This window comes from Phaethon aethereus (assembly GCF_964289735.1).
Source record: "Phaethon aethereus genome assembly, chromosome: 13".
Taxonomy (NCBI): domain Eukaryota; kingdom Metazoa; phylum Chordata; class Aves; order Phaethontiformes; family Phaethontidae; genus Phaethon; species Phaethon aethereus.
Genome location: NC_138589.1, coordinates 11,882,268 through 11,907,751, shown reverse-complemented (window position 1 = coordinate 11,907,751; position 25,484 = coordinate 11,882,268). Strand labels below are relative to the sequence as shown.

General features: G+C 40.0%; 1 protein-coding gene across 1 annotated transcript in view; it reads left to right on the top strand.

Annotated features, from left to right (window-relative positions):
* The window catches only part of PEPD (peptidase D), a gene marked incomplete at its 5' end in the record, with an annotated part of 146,066 nt that overhangs the window by 94,021 nt on the left and 26,561 nt on the right, over positions 1 to 25,484 (top strand). The window contains one exon of the mRNA XM_082005932.1: positions 13,929 to 14,077. Within this exon, the coding sequence (XP_081862058.1) occupies positions 13,929 to 14,077 (149 nt within the window). The remainder of the gene's footprint in view (positions 1 to 13,928; positions 14,078 to 25,484) is intronic.

Genomic DNA, 25,484 nt, shown 5'->3' with positions numbered 1-25,484 from the left:
ACATTTTTCCTAAGCAAGTGTCTATTGTCTCCATGGTGAAAAAGATCATGCAGAAAAATGGACAAGCTGACCACCCTTGTGAATCGCATCCCAGGCACTTCACCCTTTCACTCGGTATTACCTTGAAATAAAATCTTCTACTCAGAATATTGCAAATCATAGCCTGCAGCGATGATGTGTGCAGTCAGGCTAACGTACAGGTACTGATTTTCTTCTGTCATCTTAAACCTGTGACAGCTTGGATTGAAACTGAGCCCTAGACTGAGGTTTACTGCCTCGTCTCAAGGTATTGCATTACTCATTGTGTGCCAAGGCACTGTTTCTGTAGTGAGGCTGTAACTACATTCTGTAATATGGAAAGTGGAGTCATAAGCAAAAGTGCTTGCTGTAGTTTGTAGTCTCCTGCCCTGTATATGAGAGGCTTCCACCAAGGCCAGAGCCAGAAAGTAACAAAACTAAATTTTCGAGGGGTTTTTGAGCCACCCTCCCAACCCCTGCAGTCCAGTTTAGATAACCAAAGGTCCCTCAGAGTTTGGTGTGGAGTAGAATGAAATTAAAAGTTGATACTCATGAAGAAAAAAAAGCAAATAAATTCAAGGAGCAGAGATGGAACTCCTGCTATGCATAAATCAAGAGCAAACGAGCATCTGGGGCTCCTGTCTATGAAACAGCATCTCCTGCATTCCTTGTTCTTCCTGGGCAAGTGGCTCGTGATCTCTTGTTTGCACTGGGAGAGATTGGTTCAGTAGCCTAGAGAACCCTCGTGGGAGATGGAAAACTCTGGTTTCAGCTCTGCTGAAATTGATCTCTGACTTTGGCTGGAACTTGTGACTTGACCCTGGGAAATAGCATCTCTGAAAACCTCAGTCAAAGCCAGTGTGTTTCTGTGGAAAGAGATGGTCTCAACAAATCAGCGTCTGCCTCCTGAAAAAAAGGAAAGCATCTGCTTTCTTAAAAATGAAGGAACCAAATGGCCTTGGGTCCTCCCTTCTGTCTTCTGCCCCTGCCCCACCAGTGCTGCAGCATGGAGCCGCACCACGGCTAACCGGGAAGGAGAAAGCTGGCCATCAAAATAGATAGTGTGCAGCAGAGGAAGCCTGTGGCAAGGTAAATGTCTCTTCTCACCTTTGTGGTTTGGTGGTTTGTTGTAGGAACCATTGGAGGTGCTGAACCCGCAGTGTGTACTTTACACTTCGATTTTGAGAAGGTGTTCAGGAAAATGATAGTTTATTGCATTCAATTTGCTGCCTAGCAGTTTGTGCAGCCTGCCTTTGTGGATTCCTGGCATTGCCGTGCACTGAAGGCACGTTGGGAGTTGATTGTTTTATTGCAGTTGATCAGCAGGGCTTCTGCAATGTTTGACAAATAGAAAATGCTTCTATGATCTTAAAATAAAGATTGATTCTTCATGATGAGGCTCAGACTTAAATAATAGAAATGTGAGAAAAGCCTGACCCCAGATGTCACTGAAACAGATACGGCTATTACCTGAGCTAGTTTTTTGCAGGTGTCACAAGTTGCAGGTCTTAGTCTTTTTATGGCATCTGACAAATGTGTCTCAGTGAAAGTTCAGCACTTAGTGAGCAACTTTTATTGGCAGGTTCACTGACCTTCAAGCACTTGATGACGTTTTGGAGGGTTAGTTGGTCCATTCTGTCTTTGCAAGGTACTGAAAATAATTGTCTATTCTGCTGAAGCACTTGGCATTTTTAACATTTTGAAATACCTTCCTAAGTCACAATGTTAACAAAGGTCTGGCAGATGCATGGCACGGTCCTTCCCCATGCGTGAGCAGGTCCCTCGCCAGCGGAGCCCCGAGGCTGTGCTGCGTCTGCTCTGCGCACCCCAAGGAAGACGGGCACCTTGGTGCATCCACCTGCACATCCGGGGCCTGATCCAGCACAGGCAACTAACGGGGGATCCTAGTCCTCCCTGCAGTGAGGGCCAGAGTGTAGTTTATTAAGATGGTTTGGATGAAACTATAAATAACGCAAGTACAGCATCAACTGCTGTGAGGTACAGCGGACCTCAGAGAGAGAGGCCACTAACCTTGTATTCACAGTGGGCCTATCTATTATTTTAAAATAAAACTAACTTTAGACGTTCAAATGGAAGCAGGTTGGATCATCAGATGGTGTCTTTCATTTTCTTTGACTGTTTCTTTTAACACTCTCAGATTTAAGCTTGCTTATTTCAGTGAAAGCATTGGGAAGAGTACGGTGTCCTTGGTGAAGCAGGATGCTACCTGCTGCAAAAGCTCGCTGCTGTTTCCATGACCTGCTGGTGATGGCAGTAAAATGAGTTTTAACCTGCAAATAGTTTTATTGCATTCAGGTACCAGAATTTAAGCACTAGGGAAGTTTTGTTAGTGTCAGAAAATCAAACGCATCCTGTCATAAAAGTACAATCTTAGCATAATGCATCTATGTTAAATGTTTTAAATATGTCTTGGTTATATTAACAGGTATTATTATTTGCTTAGCCAAATACTATAGCTAGGGGTATGGAAAGCAATCTAGTGTTGCAAAAAGACTTTATCAGAATAATTTAACTCTGCAGGAATATTTTTGTTACTATGTCTTTCCTTAATTTCCTAATAAAAATGGAAGGCATCAGAATAATATTGACACCAGGGGGCACTAAAATTTAAGTGCTCTCTGGAAGGAGATGATGATTGTCCCATGTTTTGATGTTTGTTTGGTTGTTGTCCCATGTTTTTGTTTTGGCAATGTGTTGTACTTGCCAGAGCAAAGGCACAGCAGCCTTCCAGGAGCATTGCCTTTATATGTATAATGTGCATTCCACTCAAGTTGTGTTAAACTTGCATTTGTTTCCTTCCATTTAGCACTTGCATGTAACCTTTTAATAAATTTTCTATTATTATAGCTTCTGGTGCTGTCAAAAGATTTATTTAGCTTCTAGTGCTCCTCTTCTTGTCATTTCAGAGGCTTTGGTCATCATAGGGAATTTTTCTACCTGCAAGTACAGGTAGTTGCAAAAAGTTGTTCTGGATGAAACAGAGGGAAGTTTTCAGGGCTTTTTATTTTGTAGTTACTCAAAAGAGATGAAGGACAGTTTTCAGGATTCCTGGAGATGTTGGTCACTCCAAGGTGCATGAAGAATATTGCAAAAGAAAGTTGCTTATTGCAAGAACTGGTCAGATTCAGTTGTTCATGGTTATTCATGAATGCTTAAGCCTTCTATGAAGTAAAATAGAAGTTACTTTGCTAATTTTATTTCTTTCATCTAAAAGCATAATATATGGGTTTCTATAATCAAAAGATTTGTCACTTTTCTGTATAAGCTATATGCGCTTTTATATATACACACAGTATGTATATGCAGTATACATATTGCATTGAAACTATATCAGCATATTTATGTTAATCTTATACAGTGTTATTTGTAGAAAATACACTATTCTCTGTTTTCAGGAATGAGTAAGTGTATACTACAAAAGGACTTTTTATGACTACTGAGCAGCTATCATTCATTTCAGGAAAATACTGAGAAGACTTTCAGTAAGTCAACTAAAAGACTTAGGTGAACTTGAAAAAAGTATACTACAGAAGATGATAGGAGTTTGCTGTGACTCTTCTCCAAACTTTTTTGGCATTTACACTGTATTTTATCAAGTTTTACAATACTAATGCCAACCTATAAACCAAAATTCATTTGTCCAGGCGGGGGCAATGTTGCATTAAAAAGCAGGAACTGACTGATCTTTTTGCATCAGATAATAGACGTCCTCCCTTTTCCACCCCAAGTACTTCATTATCTGCTATTAAAACAATTTATCCTACGGAACAAAATACTGTATTTATTACTTCTTGAAAGCACTGCTTTTAAGATCCCAGGATATTAATGTGTTAGATGTAAATGCTCAACTATTTTATGTGGGTGAGACTAGTATTTTCATTTGGCCTTGTGCATTTTTTTATGCATTTTGAAGTTTGGTGCTGTAATAATATGCAAAAATTATGGTTAGCTTTAACCTTTCAGTCTGCAGTTTTGAAACAACTTGTTGTTAGTTATGGTTTTGTTTCTAATAATAATACGAAGTACATTGCTACTACTTACTGGTTGATTGCAAAATCGACTGGCTGTCCATTTCTGAAATAATTCCTTTGGCTTGATTCCTCTGGTTTGATTAGTATTTACTATTTTCATCAAGTGTAGGTATTTTTCCTTTTGTTGTACCTATAAATGATATTAATTTTATGCTAATCTGGAAAAATAGGATTTGATTAAAAATAGAAAAATATATATTCTAGAATTAACAATAATTTTGTTCTAATTGAATATGTGTATAAGCCTTTTAACCAAAGCAGAGGTCGTGAAGTATTAATAGCATGTTTGCTGTAACAAATTTCAGCTTTCCTTTAAGTGCTGTGTTATGGACTGCGTCTTAATTTTATGCCTTCCACACATTATAGTGTATGTGAAATGTCTTTTTAATTGTCACCTGTAAATGAGTTTTATCTGTCATAGTTTTAGATTAGCATTCCCAGCGTAGTCTGAAAAAACCTGAGGGCATGAAGTTGCTTTGGCTGCCGTTGGACTGATTTGACTAGGGTGTTCGTCTCTTTAAATTAAACAAGCAGGGTAAAACCTAGTATATTTTTAAAAGCTGTTGATTTAATATTGATTATTTACAAATACTGTTCAGTGTAATCCACTTTTTGCAGTGGTCTTTGTTAATACAGATACATGTAAAGTATGTTGGAAGTACTCGTGATGGATGTTGCTTATCTTGGAGGGATTTCAGTAGCAAAATCTTCCTCTTTGCTCTTGATATGGGGAACTCAATTGTGTAGGACAAAGTACAATTTTCAGGGGAGTCTGCCTGGCTTTTAAACCACTGCATGGCTCAGAGGGAAGGTGCAGTTAGTCTCCAACACACCCTTTCTGTATCCCTCCTGAACCAGGTGTAATTCCCAGTCCCTGTGTTCAAGTGCAGCGTGGGGTCTTCTGTTGTGCCTGTTCAGAGAAGCACTTGTTACCCCATGGTGGAGCACAGTCTTGCAGAGCCGGGGCCTCGGGAGGAGTCCTCGTAGTGTAATACTGCTCCACATCTAGGCTGAGCCAATTTAGGTCTTTAAGGCAAGAAATTTCTGATTTCAATTGTACGTTCCAGTACTACACTTTTGGCTTGAGGTGCTGCCATGAAGAGCAGGTATTTCTTCCAAATAGGAAAAAAATGTTCTTACTGGCAAAATAGCATGCTTAGCGAGGGAATGGGCAGCCTTCTTTTCTGAAATACTAGTTGCTGCCTGCATTACTGTGCACTTGGCTTGAACATTTGGATCTGTCTGTGGAAAGGCTAGCAGCTGTCTTGTGTGTTTTTGCATTCAGTTGTCATCTTCTGTAGAGTACTCTGAAACCCCTGTCTGGTGGATTCCATTTGAGAACTAATAATTTGGAGTCTACTTGAACTATAAAATGTCTAAAAAATAAACAAACCTGTACCACTGGACACTGGCCCAATTTTCATCATGGAAAAAAATTGGAAGCATTAACCTTTTACTTACATGGACAGATGCCTCTGTGTGTGAGAGTGCGCACATACACACATAAGAAAACTTGACAGTATTTACAGAAAAAATCAAGAAGTGAGGTCTGACACTTTACCTACTCCTGTGATCTCTGGTGGTTGTTTGTCCAGGCTGGGGAACACAAGTCAGAGTGTCCAAAAACAACTGCTGAAAGCTAAGACTCTTAAGTCTAAATGTTAGCACCTAAGAATGGTGGCCCACATTAGAAGTATCAAACTTCTACAAATGATCTTTAGGAGTACTTTCCACTTCTCAGTAGACATCTAGAAATTGAGTGTTTTAGTTAACTGCAAAATTTTTTAACTTTAAAATGTAGCTGTGGTGGTGTTACCCTCTGCTGGTATCTCATATTCTGGTGAGAAGCTGATGAGGTTTGCCCTCCTTGGTTTGACTGGGAAGTACTCGGCTGCTGATACTGGTTTCTCCTTGCACGCTGCCTCCTCTTCCCTGCAGCTCTGACATCCTTGCTCCTTGTTTGAGCAAGTCAGCCGGAGCCGTGAATGCCCCAGATACTGCCTTTCCAATGGGGAGGCTCCTAACGGATGGAAACTGGCCAAGGCTTTGGGTTTGCCGCCATCTCTGTTAGGTTCACTTTTCAGCAAAGGATTGTCTCTGCTAAAGAGAGTACTGTTGCTTATTAAATGTGCCAGTTAAAAATGGATAATAATTAGGATAATAAAGCCAGGAAAAAATCACCCACTCAGCAAAAAGACAAGTCAAACAGGTAACCCTTTTGTCAGAACCTCACCTGAGACTTTTCCTGATCTCTGGCGTATTGCCTGCGTGCGTCTAGCAGAGGTGTTAAGCGGGCAGTACTAGCACTTTTCCTTCTGCATCTTGGGAAGCCTCCATTGCTGCTGCCTCCTCCTAACCCAGCAATACCAGCTTGGAGTTCCCGATGCTTTATTTATATGCAGTACTTCTGTGTTAGAGACGTCCCTCTGCTTAGCAGAAATGCTAGGAGATGGCACTTGGGGGCAAATGTAGCTGTGAACGAGCTAATCAAAAGTTTTTTGTCGCTTTGCTCTGGCTAACATTTTTAGTAATACGAACTGCATGGGGGTGGAAGAGGGGTGATACTTTACAGGGAAATTAATTTATTTAGTGCAGACGCTTAAGGCTGTTGTCTTGGATTTCTTCAAGAGATAAATACTGTAAGCAAGGGACTCCTTAACCTGTGTGTGAAAATTAGCACATAAAACCTTACTAGAATACATGGGTGTTTAGTGAACCAACTCTTACATCTAGCTCATTTGGTGAATTCAGCGAGACTGAGATTTCATATCCTGTGAGATAAATGGATCTGAGGTTCCTCCACTCAGCTCAAGGCATTGTGAGAGAGGGCACTCCCACACACTGTTGCTGGTTGAGGAAAGCATTTTTTCTCAGCAGTGGGGCTGGAGCAGGAGGCTGGGGAGGGAGGGCACACCTTCCCTGTGGCACTGGGGCAGAGCAGGGCACGCCCACCTACTGCTGCTCATCTCTGCATCATGCTGCTGCCCTGCTTCTGGGAGCCCTTGTCTCTCTGTCTTTTGTAGTGAGAGGAAACCCTGGGCAGTGCAGGGCACCAACACCTGGAGAAGGCTTTATTGTTTGGTTGCACTCTTTTTTCTTTTCTTTTTTTTTTTTTTTTGTTTTTGTTTTTGTTTTTTAATCCAGACAGCTCAGACTTTTGTATATTCTTGCTACAGCCACTGAAGTCTCTGTAGTTGGCGTTGTAGAGGTACAGGCATGCAATCCTCTCTCCTTCAAAAGTCAATGGATACAGGTTGGGTTTTTTCCTCATTTTTCCTCCTCTTCCTATCTGAGGGAAGCTTAGTGCCATATCTTGTCATCATCTGTGAGAGAAGGTTGAGATGAGCCTCTATTATCTAGCATAGCCTGGGAAAGCCTTAAATGAGACAGTGCTACAAGAGGAGCAAAGATGAGAAAGTCATGGAGAAGGTAGGCAAGATGAAAAAACACGGTTGAGGACAAACACAAAAAATATGGGGCCACGTAGTCATGTAGACTGCAGCTAGATGAAGAATAGTCATGTAGCTGTTTTGTGTCTCTGTAATTGCATTTCCTGTGTGGGCTACAGGATCTTTTTTTGAACAGGAGGCTTAAACAAAAACTTAGTGTTTTCTTGTGAATATCCAGAACCTCATCTCCTACACAAAAAATATTCTCTAGCATTTTTCTAAGGTTACTCTTGACTCCAGGGGTGCTGACAACAAAAAGCTGGCCTTAAATCAGGGAGCTGAGCCTGGCTTCAGGACAGAGCCAGTTCACGCTCTCTCTGTACCATGTCAGATGGAAGCTGGTCACAGCAGGGCACCTCTTAAAAAAAAAAAAAAAAACAACAACAACAACAAAAAAACACCCAAACCAAACAAACCACCACAAAAACCAAAAACCTTCCTGAGCATGGTAGGTCTTTATGCTATACTGTTCCAGTTCTCTGTTGGGGTTTGCGATGTTATCTCATTCAGTGTTGCTTTTTAAATTGATAACTCTTGGCTAGTCAGGATGCAAGTGGATGAAAAAGTGTGTGTCACTTAACTCTCCATTTTCTTACTTGTGGTATCATTTACTATAATTCATTCTTGTGGCCTACTATTAAACCACCCTATTTCCAAATCACTTGGCACGTTTCCAAAGATGTATCTTGGAGACATGCTGATACCTAGTTCCCTTAAGCTTGAAATGGCTTTAGAAGTGTGTAACCAAACAAATGGCTGGGTTTTGTTAGTGCGTGAATACTTGAAGATTTAATTGCTGCATGAAGTCTAAAGCACAGAGTGCTTCCTGTGAACTCGGAGCAGAGTACGGCAAGATCACACAGAATAAAATCTTCAGCTGGGGATGACTTGCTCTTATCGCAATAAGAGGAGGAAAAGGTTGTGTGTACCTTTATTCCTGTTGTCCTAGGACGGGGCTGGCACCAGTTCCTCTGTGTGGCTGCTCATAGGTATGTTGGTTAATAATGGCTCAAAACCCTAAAACCTCAGTAAACGTCGCTGAGTAAAGTGCATCAGTATTCATACCTGTTTACCTTTAACCTGAGGTACGAGGAGGGCACGGTAAGATACGGCAATATCAGTTTTCTAATCGCTGGTCTTGCAAACCCACTCGGGGGAAGGGAGGGTTTTGTCCTGAGAACAGAAGCTGGGGAGGACGTGGGTTGCAGGTGGGTGCCACTCAGTACGATCCCGTGTCAGGTGCGTTGCACCGGCAGGAAATCCACCTGGGTTTTAGCGCAGTAATTGCTCTGCAACGCTAGCAACTGCAGAGAACAGAGAGAACAATTTGAACAGAAGAGCACGATTTGTAAAATAGTGAACAATTTGTTTTTATAACTATTGTGAGGAGATCCCGTTCTGAGTCTACAGACCAAGCGGATCTGTAGAGCAGGAAGTTGACAGCATTACGTGTTAGCTGGTGGGAGTAGCTATAAGCTTCCCGAGAAATGCCTGCAAGAGCTTGTCTTTGGGTTGGGTTGGTAGTTGGACCATAACAATTTATGCACATGGCTCAGATATCCCAAATAAAGTATTGCTTCCCATTGTGATATTGGCCATAATTTGCTTCATTGCCTGGCAGCCTCAAATTATTTGACAATAAAAGTGTCAGCAAGCCTATAAAAGTAAAACACATGCTTAGAGGAAGATGATGCTTTATTTTAAAAAAAAAGGGTATATAGTGACTTTATGAAGAAAAGAACCGTGGCCATTTATAGTCCACAGTTTTCAAATCTAAAGTGTTACTCAAAGTGTTTGTGATGCTTCACAGTCAGAGATTAAGAAAGCTAAAATCAATACCAAAATGTGTATTATTTCTCTGAGCTTGAAAGCCAAAACTGTATCTATAAATTTGTATTTTGTGGTGCCAATATTCTGTGAAAGTAACACAGCCACATCTTACTCATCCGTATTGTTTTAGAGGGACGGGAGGGGAAAAGAGCTTTTGTGCATCGCGTCATGTAGCATTTCAGTTGCAGTACTGATTTACAAACCTGTATTCACTTTAAAATCAAGAGGACTTGAAATATTTTCTCCAAACTCCTGTCCTGGGTTCCTGCACAGGAAGCAGAACCTCAGTTCGGTTGGACATGGAGGGGCCGCTGCCAGCAGCACCGGGGACCTGCTGGGGAAGGGCTGAGAAGCTCCTGTGAGGAGAGGCACCGCCAGCCACCCTCGCTGCAAGGCTGTGGCATGTGACACGTATTTCTGCTTCTTTTCAACTTCATACCATTTTATGTACGAAATAATTTTAAGTTGTGGTGTCAGACCTTTTCCCTGTGAAAGGAATAAAATGCTCTTAGTAATTTTTGAAGTTGACTTCTAAAACAGATGCAGAAGGCAACTTTTTTTTTTGATGCTGTTGGCTAACGTGTTAATGATACATAAGAAAGTCATTCTGTGCGTAGAGCAACTGACGGGTTATCTGATTTTTCTCATACTTCACATTGTTCAGTTTTAGTTAATAATGTTTAGAGTATTTTGCAATATGTTTGGGAGGAAACATTATATATACACACAGAACTGAAGCTTCCCTTAGGAGAGCTATGCCCATGCTTCCAAGAAGCAGTTTGGAATATTTTTGCTATGCGTCTTTTACTTGTGGTATAGCTTCTTATTAATTCTAGAAAACACATTGGAACAGTAACATGGAATTTTTAGAGGGTGCTTAGGTCTTCTGACTGTTAAATCTGCTTTATACACCATGCACTTTTCACCCTGAAATTAAGCCAGATAGGTTTTCGTTGCTTTTGCTCCCAACGAAGTGATGCAAAACAAGATTAGCTTTTCTCTCTGAAGGTTTTGAAAGAGATTGAGCTGTGAAATGAAAGACTTCATCAGCTTCAAGCTAAATCAGTGAGCACTTTGACATACGACCGTGCGCCTTTCTCTGATCAGCGACACTCCTCCTCTGGCCGCCTTCCCGTTCAAGGGGCCGCGGAAACCTGACAACCTAAGACACATCATCTCTGCGTTCATTGAAATCAATTAACAGTTGCATCCTTGCTGAAAAAGGAGTGGGGAAAGGGTTGTTTTGGAATGAAATTTTTCTTCATTCAACAGAAAACTGAATTCACAACTAAGTTTTGTTACAGACAACATATACAGTCTGCTAGATATGCAGCACTGAATTTGTCTAAAAGGGAAATATAATAGATTTTGGAGATACTTTGTTATATTCTTGCAAGTGTTACTCTATATTAAAGAGTTATTAAAAGGTAAGCCATAGATCAAGATGCCTCTAAGGCCTATTTTCATCTGTGCATTTAATTTGTTTAGATTGCTGCTACATTTGATAACAGTAACATTAAGTAGTTGTTACTGTACGTGACCCTTGTGAGACTGCGTTATCAGGCAGGTAATTTTGTACATGCAATTGAGAACATACTAAAATACATTAATAATACCTCGTTTACTAGCAGTTTACTAGCAGTTACCATCTAATTTCAGGGTAAAATAAGTCTATTTTTTCTAAGGAACTAGGATTTAAGGAATCTGCTTTTAGAAACTTTTTCCAGTTAGTCAACAGGAGAAGACAGAGGCTCACATGCATTTTTATTTGACTTAAATGTGCTTCACCACTTATTTTGCCTGGCAAGCAAAGATAGGAAACTGGGATCTTCTCAGGCTCCCATTATTTCCTCAGGATAACTACAATATTTGGGCTATTTCCATGTCTTGGGCAACATTTTAACAAATGGATATGTTCCCATCTGAAGTTAAATGGAAGAGAATTCCCAATAAGAGCCAAAATATCTCCCAAACGTACAGTTTGGTTTGGATGTTTTTCACTGAAGCATACAGGCTGGATGGTGTGTTCTGCTCTGAGGTGGGATTTGAATGATCATCTTCCCTCATGTCTCCTCTTGTATGGAAGCCAAGAAACCTGAACAGATGGTCCTTCCTAGCTTCTGAGCCTTGTTTTGGTGTACCATCAGCTTTGTGATTTTTTTTTTTTTTTCCATTACTCAGTGCTCCAGTAACTCGAAAAACTATTTAACAACCACTGAGTGATGAATGGGTTTGAGAAAATGCTGATAATTGTAAGGTTAAAGACATAGCTAAAATTTTGCCTGTGGTAAGTTCAGAATAACTAGTCTCCAGGTAAAATATAGAAAGCATAGCAACTTCCAGTAGACAGGGACAGGGAGTTTGGAAGTTGTTGGTCACAGCTTTACCATCACCGTGCTGAATGGACACTTGCACTTGTAAATGCAGCGGAGGCCACAAAACTGCTGCAAATCCCACAAAGCACCACGAAACTTGGTTTGTGATTTTGAAAGTTTTCAGTCTGGGATAGGTTGAAAGATTTATAGCTAATCTGAAATCTGTATTTTGTTGGCATGTTAGAGAATGTAGAAGCTTCTTACATGATTCTTAGTTGTTGCAACTAGTTTTCTGGATCCTTATATTTTCTCTGTGTGTAATTCATTATTTTTAGAAGTGAGTATAACCATAAAATCCAAACTTCGGCAGTGTTGATGGGGTTTCTGATCTTGAGGTTTGGCTAGGCTGGTTTACAGTTGCTATGTTGGTGTCGAATTGTGGCTTTTTTACCCTGTGGGTCGGATGTTTGCTGTCTATTGTGTATCTTTTTTCAATTAACATACCATATTTTATACTTAAGTGAATGTATATAGTGCTTGCATTAGCTCTGCGTGTAGATATATAAACTTGCAGTTCTCTGTGTAACATTCTCCTAAAGAGTTTGCTCCTGTAACTTTAAGCCTCGTGCAGTTCTGAGTCTGTAAAACATGGGGTTTGTTCCTGAAGTTCCAGTCCTGCAAGTCTCTCTGCAGGTGAACCTTGCCCAGTTTGGGGAGGCTGGGATGACTTCAGCAGGGCTTCTGCTCAGTGCAAAGATTTGTTCACGGAAGCAATTGTAGGGTGGATTTTAAAATTTCTTGGAGTAAATCTTCATGAGTATGTGCCTGTGTATGCAGTGCAGCAAGAAGAGTCCTAAGCCTGCTGAAATAGTATTTAGCTTTATCAATATTGCCTTTGTTTAGTTACTGTCCATTGCTTTCAGAGGCAGTGAGGTTGGAAATGGTGAATATTTACAGCTGAGTGCTGTAGCACTTTGTGGTAGCTTATACTTACTTTTGGCTAGCCATGTATGCTGGCTGGGGACAGAGCTATGCTGCACAGCTTTCCTAATTACAGCTGTAATTAGGACTCGATGGCAGAGAGGGTGCCCCCGTGGAGTGTCCTTCCTTCTGCTTGTGTTGTCTGACTAACCCAGCTTGTGAAACAGAAGCAAGAGGAAGAAAACTCCAAGGTTTTCAAACACAGAGAAGGAAAATTATATTTCTTACTATTACAAGAGTCTCATACGGTTGTTTTAGGTGCTTTGAAGAAGACTTAAATTAGCAAATTTCAACTCTGATTCATTACCTAAGAAATCAGGTCATACAAATGCTGTATGTCAAGATCAAAGTCTTATATGTAAAATGTGCCTTCTTGTAATCAAGAGATGATGAACTATGCAGGTTATTTGCTCAAGTACTGTTTGGTCCAAATGGTTATTTGGTTATTTGCTAATTTTTGAGCCTGCTGAAACCAGTGCAGTGCCTTATCAGGTAGGCTCAAGAAGCATAGTATTGCAAATACGAGGGTGTAGAGACCCACTTGCTATTCCTGTAGATTGATTTCTGGCAGCTGAGCAATCAGTGGTGAATCATTGATTCATGTATAGAATAAATACGCTTCTCAAGGGGTAAACCAGGGTTTTTTCCCCATAAAAGAAAGCACTTATTCGTTTATTTCTTCTACTTCTGATGCAGAAAACTACTAAATGTTCTTTTCTGCTTGGATCTTCCCATAATCCTTGTTTCTTTAAGCCCTGTAGGCAAGTTAGTCTTCAAGGAAAGTTTATATTGTGATCAGCGGCTGTCAACCTTTATTGGGGATGTTTTGTTTAAACCATCAGATGTGTTTTGACACTTAGATGCAAAAGGCTATAACTTAATGAATATTTCTCTGTTAAGTTTTGAGTTTAGACCCTTCACGTGTTGCTAGCATTTTTCAGGAAAGAAAAAAAGGACACATTTTTTCGTCTGAGAAGGAGTCCTAGAAACTGGAACTGAAGAGCTTGAGGTGGATTCCTCATGTACTTCTTATCGTCCCCCATGCGTTCTCTCGGTGTTTCCATCCAGGACCAGCACAGCCCATGAGGGCGTCTATTTAAGCCGTGTGTAATGCAGATACACTTCTGCTAGGAGATTCATTTTACTTAGGAACAGCATTCAAGTGGTGATTGGCCAGCTACCAAAATACGGATGACCTAAGTGCATAACAAGAGAAATGTCTTCTGTTCTACTATTTCTTTGGAATTAAGTCTTCATTTCTTCCCCCTCTGTTTCCTTTTTAGCCTGTTTGATATGGGAGGAGAGTATTACTGCTACGGCTCCGACATCACCTGCACCTTCCCTGCAAATGGAAAGTTCACTCCTGACCAGAGGGCTATCTATGAAGCAGTGCTGAAGTCATCGCGGGCTGTAATGAAAGCAGTCAAGCCAGGTAAAAGATCGGTACATGTCAGCAGGAATTGAGGAATTTGTTGTCAGCATTCAGGCTGTCAAGACAATTATGTTTGGATTGTAGAAAGTGCTGGAGAGAAACAAGATGACAAAACTAATTGCCATGTTTAAACAGCTCCTAATGGAGAATAGAGGTAGGACACACAACATCTTCCATACAACACTTTTAAAGAAATAACACATGAACAATTATTAATAAGATTAAAAAGGTATTTTAATCTTCCACTTTTTTTTTTTAATTCCTTTAATCTAGTGGTGACAGTTGTTATTCTGGTGTGCATTTACACTGGCAGCCATCTTTTCAGGAAGCTTATGCCAAAGACTGAAATCAGAGTTTGAGTGAACATGTGTGTCGTGCTTCAGTTTGTTTCCAGCATTTTCTGTATTTTATGTGTAAGCTCAATAGAAATATTCTGTTGAAAAAGAAGATGGAGTGTGCATCTTTGGGAAGGATACTCAATTAGCCTTAGAAAGCACTGGCTCTTGCCAGTGTATGCCTTGAAATTGCAGGCAAGCTAATCATCAGGTATACATTTTCATCTTGAAACGACTGCCTGGCTTGGTGAAAATCTTATGTTTCTCTGATTCTGCTTTCAGGGCAGCAAATAAATGCTTTTAGAGCTAATTGCTGCTGTGATTTTGAGTATTTCACTGGTGAAGGTACTTGAGCATTTCTCAGCATTACTAATAGAACAGCTTTGAGAAAAATTTATTTAATGCACAAAGTATACTTTAAATTTACCATATTAGCTTTCAATCATGGGGCCTTGAGTACACGGGTTTTCTGGATTACCAGTCAGAACGTAAGTAATTTTCCTGTAATACAAGCTGGCAGCAGCACTGTTCATTTGAGCAGCTTGGAAGGGAGCAATAACACTTGAAGCTTATCTGTAAAATGAGACTAGGTATTTTTCCATTTTTATAACAATGTGTATACTTCATCATCTGCTGTGTCTCCCCTGAAGAATTTTGTTTCTGTTCCTTTTCTTAGTTTGCTTTGCATGTCAGTGCCGCCTTTAATTGTTTCATATAACATTTTTGGCACTATTTCATGCTAATAAGTTGTGGACTGTCTTCAGGACTTGAGACCTAATACGATGCTGTACTCAGGATGGTGTAGAGAATCCCTCAGTTTACTTAATACTTTATTTACAGTGTCAGAAAATAAGGACATACTATGTTAAGTATTTCTGAAAATTAGTTGCAAGGATCCTTAACTAGCCTGAGGAGTTTGAGATTCATAGATAGAACAATCATTCTTAGTGTCTGGCAGGAAATGGTACTGAACTTCTGTTCTCACTGTGCTTTAGTTGCCATGCCTGTTTAGAAGAATGGCGAAAATGCATTTATGCTGTTTTTGAGACTAGTTTTTTACTTTTTTGGCTACAGAAAGCAGGTTAAACACATGTTCTGTGGACTGCTTCATTGGTTTGGTCTGTTTGGTACCTCTGTGTAGTGAAATGCAACCGGGACCTCTCACACTCTGTTGAATTACAGATCTGGGTAGAGTCCTGCATCATGCAAAAATTTTCATCATCTGGAAAAGTCTGCTTTTTAGGTCCATACGGCTTGCACCCTAGTTCTTTTGCAGCTTTTAACCCACGTGTCCACTGGTGCAAAAATTCTGACAGTATCTTTGTATTTTCCTCCTGTGAGCTCTCAAAACCACACTAAAAGCTAAAGACTCTTTACTGCTGAAATTGGTATGACTTAAAATAAGTAGTTGGCAGAAAAGTATTTACAGTGTCTGAAATGGATTTTCAATGGTCTGCAGACAGTTGCAACTGAAATGATGAGTTGGAAAAGAGAGAAATCCTTTTTTACATACAACTTTAATTTATTAAACTAGATATTATATAATATTTAATTTTATATTATTTAAATATTATTCAAATAGCTCTTTAGTTACTTTATCACACCCCTTTTCTTACAAAAGGAGACGTAGGAGATAAGACATTTCTGTAAAAGACTTTCATAAATCCTTTTAAAGGAATGGATCTGCTTTGTACCTTCCACCAAATTCCTTTAAAACGTTTTGGATAGCTGTTTTAATGGAACACTGAGACAGACAGAAAAACTGCCATGTCATGTACCATTGGACTGCTGGTTGAAAGTGGCGTTGGATCCCCTGGAAGGCTAATATTCCGCTGTAGAAAAGGAAGAACTAGAAACGCTGACTGACCTTCATAGCATGGTTAGTGTCACATACTTCTCAGGCTGCTGAGAAACCCCAGAGCCCCTTGAAGGGGTGGGTACAAACTGAATGTATTGTTAGTGCTGCCCGGAGAAAGCCGTTTCTGTGGGAGAGGCTTCGTCTTGTTGAACAAACTTAATTTGTTCGCTCATTGACTAAAGCACCGGGATCCGCTCCTGGGGGAGCCGGGTACTGTCACCGAGGGGAGCAGGAAGGGGTGATGTGAATTCAGCTCTCAAGTGTCTCTTCTCCTTGTCTGATGGAAAAGTCCGTACTTTAGGTCTCCGAAAAAGGAGGCAGAAAAGCTTGCGGGTTTAGAAGCACTAAATGTAAAACCCAGCCCCATCATGTTTTAGTCAGATTTTCTGAATTACGGAGCCCTTGTTCATTTTGTTATTATTTTTGTTTGTCTTCGTTTCCCAGAGTTCCTAAGATGAAAGACAGTCAAGTGACTTGGCTCACATGGCAGTAACCATTCCTGGGGCAGGCTGTGCAGAAAGAGTGTATGCAGCTAAGTCAGCAACTGTAGAAAATGGTATTTCTCTCCAGCTGCAGAACTAGGGCCTTAATTATTCCTTGTGGCAAAGGGTCACAGGGGACGTCTAGTTGTTGTCTTCAGAAGGTTAATGATTCCTGGAGTCTTTCTCGTTGCAAGATAGGGAGCGAGTACTTTAGGGAGAGTCACTAACTAAATACTGGGTTACATAACTGTGTTTATGGAAGGACACGTTTGCTAGCAACCTTAAACATTTTATACAGATCTGTGTCATTCATAGATCTACATTTCATTTTTCAATTTGGCTCTCATATGAACCTACTTGAAAAGTGAAGTTACTTTCTGAGAGATAATAGACCTCCTAATACATTTTCTTTATACTTCTATACAAAAACAGTTGTTGTAATTTTAAAAAGACTCCAAAACATTGTATTTTATTGTGGAAAAGCATTCATCTGACTACATCCTGTGCACGGTCCAAACATGCAAATACCTCAAATCACATATATGGGTCTCCATATCTTCCAACTGAAAGGATTACTTCTGCAAGCCAAATAATATATTCTGAAAGTTAAGAAATGCTCTCTGTGGGATTATAGCCCAAGTTCAGGGCAGTCACCACAACTCCTGCCACAAACCAAATCTGTTTAAAATAAAAGGAGAGAAAGACATAATGAGTCTTGCATAAGCAGCAGTTTTGAAACTACTGAACATGGATCTCTTATGAAGACAGTGATGCTTGTCGCTGAAGCGAAAGAGTCAACAAGGCATGCTTGTGTGGCAGTGGGATAATTGTCTCTTTCCTACAAAGTCAGGCTCATGATCCAAAATGTCAGAGAGGAATGTTGCATTTCTACTTAGGGGATATTTTTAATGCGTCAAGTCCATCTGGGTTAAATTTGCTTTTCCACAGAACTAAAATACAGGGACGGATGTGCAGAATATTGACACTTACATTCGCTTTGGTGGCTGAGGCATCTTCTACTTCATACTCAGAAGCATGATATGGAAAACAATTGTCTTTACATAGATATTCTACATTTTAAAAAAGTACTAAAAAAGAGTGAAAAATTGTAAAAACAAGTATCCCAGACTTAGAGTATTCCAGAAGTCACTGGCCTAATTTGTCTCACTTGTGCATTGTTTTTTAATCTCATTAGATACACTGAATTGGTTCAGGCACATTAGGTGCCCTCTTGGAGCACATCTCCTAGTTTATTTTAATCTGAAATGAGTTCAGCTCACACACTTCAAAACTCCACTGTGTAAACCAAAACACAGTAAGTGGGGACAACCAAGAGATTTCACATCGAAGGATGATCAGAACTAAAATCCTGTTGCAGATATATCCATTGTTTCTCCCTCTGCTATCTTCAGGCAATGTACATAACAGATAGAGCTGAGCTAATGAGCAGCTATTTAGAATTTGCTTCAACCTTTTGTTTTATGCATAGCCCAGAGCTGTTTATTGCCTACTGTTCAAAACAAAACCTGCTCTAAATCCAGACATCCTCACCAGTTCTTCTCGGAGTGCTCATTGTAACAATACACAGGTGCTTGGCAGGCAGTAAGTTTGCTTGCACTTTATCTTAGGGATGTGGAAGTGTGCGGCAGTTTCCCTTCTGCAGGCAGTGGCAGACAGGCTGGAGAAGCTACTGTAAAAGTTACTGACTCATTTGGGATTCCAAGACTGAAATTCATCAGACTTGAGATACTATTTTTTTTTTAGGGAGTTGAACATTGCTCTTGCTCAAACCCCAGCTATTTTGACCTCTGTTACAGCTGTGAGTGCCCAGCATTTCTGCAAATCAGACTCCCGATTGTCAAGCCAGACACTAGTAAAATGAAGGAAAATTATCCATAAACATATGTAAAATAAATAAAACCAAAAAATTGTGTTTGAAGCAAGTTGCCTAGCATCCTGCTGGGAATCTAAGACTGAGGCAAGAATGGTTGTCAATTCCCAGTGACAACATTCATGTGTGTTTGCCATACTTGCTTTTTTGTGAAGTCTCTTGTTTCTTTTCCTGCACACTTTCAGCTTTTGCAGCAGATGGAAGAGGAGTTACGTGAGGAACAGGTATGAAGATACCTATGGTTGAGCAGGAGATGTGCTTGCCTTGGAGTTAGTCTTCTGGAAATGACGTAGCCCTAGAACTAAATGAACTGGGGGCTTCCTGTAGATTTGCACCTTGTGGTTGGTAGGAAGCTTTTGTTGGTCTGATGGAAGTTTTTCCACAGGCCTGAGGGACTTCTGACGCTCTCCTCCACGTCGACTGTCCTGTCTGTAGTAATGCATGAATGGACGTTGCAGTTTTGCTTACATCAGGGTTTCTGTCTTTTAGCCAGCTGTCTACATTGCAAAATGTGGCACTGGGTCTGTTCCTCTGGTGAGTGTTACTGAAAATCTCCAAAAGGTTTTAAAACTTTTATTGTAGAACTGAAAAAGGCAGCATCATGATAAAGGCCTTGCTACTATTGAAAACCCATCTAAAGGAGTAGATGGTCATGTAACTAAAGGACTGGACCATAACACGTCAGCACCAAGGGTCCAGGCAAAGCTCGCACAGACAGCATCAATTGATATTGCCTAACTCTGGAGTCCTTGATGCTGTAACCGTAAAAATAGTGCTTTTAGTGTAGCTCTTCCCTCACCCCTGTAATTGCCCAGGCTTAAAAAAGCAAACTGTGGCAGTGGAAAAAAAAGTATTGTGTAGCACAACATCAGTAGGCATAAGGCTATATAGTGTAATGGTTAATGGCAGGATGTGAGATGTCAACTCTAATGTCTGTAGTACCTCCAATGGGCAACTGTCATGGAAGCAATTGAAAGCCTGAACTGCAGGGATAGATTAGACCCTTTTGTGAGCAAGTTGGGCATGTCTGTTGATAGTGGAATGATCTAAAGAACTTGAAAGGGCACATGTGCATTGTTCCCAAATCCTGTCTCACTCCATTCTTTATCCAAGTTGCATAAGTTACATCCAGTGTCAATGTAATAGCTTTACTAACCATCATTTGTCAAGTTACACCTGGGAGACCAGTATTATTTGCCCTTTGTCATTGACATAAATCTGTTTGAAGAAACATGTAAAATAATTGATTTTGCTGAAAGTCCCTCTCTGAAACTTTTAGAAAACAACTTGTTGAAGAAACATGATCCAGATTTGAAGTAAGCCCTACTCTGAGCCAGGGTTTGGACAAGATACCCTCCTGGCATCCCTCCTAACCTAAGTCACATCATGCCTCTAAATATGTTCTGAAACATGCAAGTGAAAATGTCAGTGGTGTAAGAAGAAGAAATGTTGATGAGAATTAATGCCTGTGTGCTGAACTCTAGCTCTTAATAGGGGAGGTAATATTTTGTAAGCCAAAGATAGGGATGTGCTTCCGTTTCTGTGTATGAAGTGCATTCATACTTAACCCAGCTTTGAGTATCACTCTGTTCTCGTATGGATGCTTTACTGTCAGTGAGTCTGGTAGTGTTTGGGAAGTTGCTGTGGCGTAGCTTGGTTTTTATTCTTTAGCAAATGACTGTGTATTTATACAGTGTCCAGCCTCTGGCATGATTTCTGTTATTTATTATTTGGATTCTTATCTTGAGTATTTGGAGACTATTAAGAATTTAAGTTCTATAAATTTAATTCCTAGTTGGTGAGGACAATATGGTTTCTACATATAGAAAGTTTCTATATAGAGTTTCTATTTATAGAAACGTTGAAGTTTCTCAAATATATTAAATCTGCTACTGTGTTGAGAAGAAAAAAAAAAGGAAGTATGCTTATCTTTAAGCTTTGCAATTAAAGCTAGTTTGGATTAATGCACTAGATCATAAACAGTCTTTAAGATTAATGAGCTAAATATTGGAGCAATCGCATACTTTCCATTTTCATCCCTTTGCAGTTGCACACTGGGACCTCTGAACATTCCTCCCTGTCTTCTCTGTAGAGTAATGGAAAGTCACAGGGAAGGGGAAGGAAGAGCTTCTTGTGCTTAGCATTCTTGGTACTACTGCAAAACTTGTATATGTTTAAACAAAAAAAAGAATAGAAAAACTTTTTTCAAACTCTGTTATACACATTAGTATTTGTGGGAGAGGGAGAAAGAATTAAAACACCTCGATCAGTAAGGTCTATTGTCCTAAATTCCATTAAAAAAAAAAGATCTCTTTGTCTAGCAAACTGCTCCCAAGGAACAGTTGAGTAAGGCCAGGTTGGCAGCCACTCAATTCCCTATCTCTACATTTATATGATTTAAAAAGCTTGTATATCCAAAGTCCCCATTGAACCGAAATTGCATTCAGACATTAGCTATGCAGCTGGGAATATTTGCTGATTGATGTTTGTTTGTTTCAATAAAATGAAAAATAAAAAATAGTTCCAAATATGCACAGAAGTTGTTGTTCACCAAGTCAGTTCATGTGCAGTGTGAAAGCTTTCTTCCTTGGGATGCTGACATTACTATAGGGTCTCCCTATAGGATTTGTATGTCTGCATTTTTTCAAGTTGGAGCTCGTGCTCAGGGGTGTATGTATATCCCCAAGTTCGCATTTTACTATCCAAGAGAGTGAGTATTGTGTTGCCTCTGGCTTTCAGGCTTTGCTTTTCTGATAAATACTATGGATGAACAGCTTGAGTGTTGAAAGAAATATGTCCCAGGACTAACATCTCTGATAAAGGAAGGTGGATGTTTCTCCTTAGTAATCTTGGCTCCTTATAGCTTTCCCAGAACTCAAGTTTCACATAAAGACATGAGGTCTTTAAGCTCTTAAATCCTTTCTTCCAAGATTAAAGATCAGCCGTTGCAGATCTCATGGATGCCAGAATTGCCATATAATCTTTGAGCAACAAAGTACAGTCAAGTATACCTCAAAATCATTAAAAAACAAGTACAGTCAAAAACATTTCAGGCAAAGAAGTAAACCCACGTCAGGCAAATAAAACGTCCTTTTATTAGTCGTGTAGATATCAGCTGATCCTGGGTCCCCTTTTGCTGTAGGTGCTGAATAAATGCAAAGAAGTAACTAGTTCCCAAAAGACTAAGGTCTTTTGAAGGAAAGAGGCCAAGGGGAGAGGGTTGGAGCAAATGGCCAGTGAGCACAGGCCAGCAGCTGTCTGGCTTGGACTACAGAAAGTTCTCTGTAGCTGATGGTCCCTCCTCTGTCCCTGCTCTAGCTGCCTCACCAGGATGAGTCTTGCATTTTGCAGCTGAGAGTAGGTGTTTGAAGGTGTTTCTCTCAAGTTAGCAATAACCCTTCCACTCTGTGATTTCTTTCTCATGTTCGGTAGATTTAGGGCCAAACTGTGGGAGGTGCAGAACAATTCAGTGAGAAAGACATTAGACCCTTCTGCAGGTCTAACTCGGAGACCAGGAGAAAAGGTCCTTGGGAGTTCACTAGGATGAAACGTGATAACTCCATGGTGTGCCACCTGCCGTACACAACCTTAAAACCAGGCTCAGCATGGTTGTGCTTAGAGTTTGAGTGTTGGCCACTCCTTTCTGGCTTTCTGGTTTCCCCTTGGTGGCAGAGGACCAAAGAAAGCCTTGTATTTGTAGGTGCAGGATGCTAAACAAAGTTAATCCCACCTGGTCTTGATCTTTATAAACTGCACAAGTGTTGAGCTGCTGTGTGAAACCCTATGCCCACTTTTTGTGCCTTCCTCCTGATTTCTTCAATTTTCGTTCATTGGTGTAGCTTCCTAATCACTTTGTAATGGAGGGGCCTGCCTTAGCTACTTTCCCTATATACATCCTTCCAAGGAATGTTGTCAGTTAGAAGGACAAACCAAAGCAGCTGCTTTATTTTCCAGTGTTTTTCCTCCTTCCTGTTCATCTGCTGCTAAAGGATTCAAGTAGTAAAGCTCATGGAGTTAGATAAAAACCCAGGTACTTTAGAGCATGAATGGTCTATATTTTTTCTCCAGCAGAATGTAAACTTTGGATGGTGTGTATTCCTGAAAACATTTTAATGTCTAAATACTGAGGCACAGCTCTTTCAGTGCAACTGTCAGAAGGAGGTAGGTTCAGTGAACAAGTACCAGTTTCATAAATAACCTATTTTATACGGCAGAACATGCTGTGATTTGAATTCAAAGTAGGAGTATGATTCTATGTTCTAATAGCATGTCTTCCAAAAAAAGAAAATGGAGAATTTGGCGTAGGTAGGATAGTACTAAGACCAGGGATTAGAATAACCCAAATAATTAAAGAACTATTTAATTGGAAACTAATAGCTAGAGTATTTGACATAGCAGATCATATTAGTGGGAGTTGTTCCTATTATTGAGTTAAGCAGAGTTGTGCTTAGGAACATATGGAAATTTAAAATTTGCAAATTCCCAGATTACTACTACTTTTTGTCCATGACAGTTCTGTAACTTCTTAAGAACTCAGATTTATTTTTGTTTGCTACTATTCTGAATACTGCTTTACAGTAATTGTCACTGTATTCAACTAGATTAAAATTTATTGTACTTAAAGAAAATAATTGTAACTGTTATTAATATTTATTCCTTCCAAGTCAAGTACAAGATTCTCATTCACATGCAGTGGGTGTATTTTGCATGCAAGTCATTTGAGTTTTGTTTTATGTATTCCAGAGTTGTACTTGGTAGAACACCATGTGGGCACGCTTGTCTGTTGTGCCGTATAAAAACAGTAGATAATTTTGATGCATTTTTAGAAAGAAGTTGAACTGTAAACTGGACCTTTTGACAATAGCACAACAGGGGAGGGTGTGGGAACACAATTTATTTTACAGTTTGTATAATTTCAGAATGCCCGTATGAATTATTCCCATTCAGATTGTCATATTTTAGGCGAAGTGCTGCTGATCATTATTAATCTGCTGTAATATCTGAAGCAAAACAATTATTCTCAGGCATAAAACATTAATGACAGAAGTTGAAGATTTTATACCAATTCCTCTGAAGAACAAATGCTTTCAGGGCATGTTGTAACCAGTATACTTGATATTCACAAATCCTGCTGAATGACTCCGCAGTATTATTCCCCTTCCACCCCCCTACAATTAAGAATGTGTTATTGTGTTATAGAGAGATTGGAAAGTAAATTCTGTCAATATATATTTTAAAAAGCTATTTGTAGTCTGCTCTCTATCTTCTTTACTGAGTGGAGTTGGCTGTATTTTTCTTGCTGGCATTAATGTTCATAAATAAGTTTCCCTTTGAATACCAGCTCTCCCAACAGAGGTGGTAGAGCTTTCTATAGTAAGTTAGTTCTGGTTTTGTCAGTATGAATGGTTAAAGCGTCAGCCACCATTTAGGAAACAAAGCTGTAGGAACTAAAGGATGTACAGACGATGCTGACAATCAAGCTGCAATCCTTGATTCTTGCAAGATATTATTAAAAAAAAAATGGTGTCATTGATGAATGGAGCTGTCATTGTTGGACATGTAACCTAACCTTGCCCAGAATAGCAGCAACCTACGTCAAGAGGTGAAAGAAAAAGGCAACATTTTCTGTCAAATTCAGCAGATTCTCCAGTCCCTCTGTGCAAGCAGCAATCTGTTGAAATGCAAGATTTCAGATTGTGAGTCTGACTGCAAACCTTCTGGGAGCTGCTCTTCCCCACTTGTGACTAACGCACAGGAGCTGACCCATGCATACAGTGACCACTCCAACGTTAGGAAGACTAAAATAACGCTGAGTTATTTCCAAGTGTAAAAAACCAGGCACTTTAAAACAGTTGGGCCTTTCTGCCCTGAAGTCCCTCTCGTGTGGAGGTCTCCGAGCAGCCCTTCTGGGGGCAGTGTCTGCAGGAGCTGCTGTGGTTCGGGGCAAACCTGCAGCTTTCCAGCTCGCCTGAACACACAGATTTTTCTACTGCTTTCAGTGGTTCTTCAAAGGTGCTGCTTGTACAGAGCAAATACAGGTAGAAGCCTTTATGGACTTAGAGCCTAAATTGCCTGTAGGTTTTTTAGCATTTCTCTAGTGAATGGGTTTTGGTTTAAGGCTATTAAAAAAAAAAAAATCCCTCCTAATTGTAACTGGTTGTAATACTATAAAATTGTACAATTCCGATTTTAACAGTGACTTTGGGGAGAATAAGCTGCTTTTACATGGTCTGATGTGCACTGATTTTTCTGAGAGATCAGTATTCAGGAAATGCACTCGTTATACATTGTAATTTGAGTTGAAGTACAAAGTTCGTGAGTCCTTCGATCTTGACACTGCATCAGCTGTAGCTGTCAGAGTGCAAACCTGCTAGACATAGATTATGCTGTTTGCCCTGAATCTTATCTAAACAGAGTCTTTTCTAAGCTTCAAAAATTGATAAGTTTCCACACCGCAATCACTCCCTCCAAGCACTTCCCTCCTTCCCCCAATCTTTTTCCTCCTCTTTTCAATGTGTGCCTATCTGGAAGGAACATGCAGTAAAATTCATAGTGTCTGACGGTGCTGCTCAGTTGCGATGCTGTGTCTTTCCAGACATGGAAAAAATCCTTCCTCTTGTTCCACTCCTACATCTATTCAAATTCCTTTTCTTGAGGTTTCAGCATGGTAGACTATTATCTTGATGTTGCCTCTGATGCGTTATAGATCATCATGGGCAGGTTTCATCATGGGGAGGATGGGTTTAGCACTGAAAACTTCCATCATAGTGATGCAAAAGAAGTATTGCAATACAGCTGAATAGCACAACGCTATCCAGCCTTTTGCAGACGAGGTCGGAAT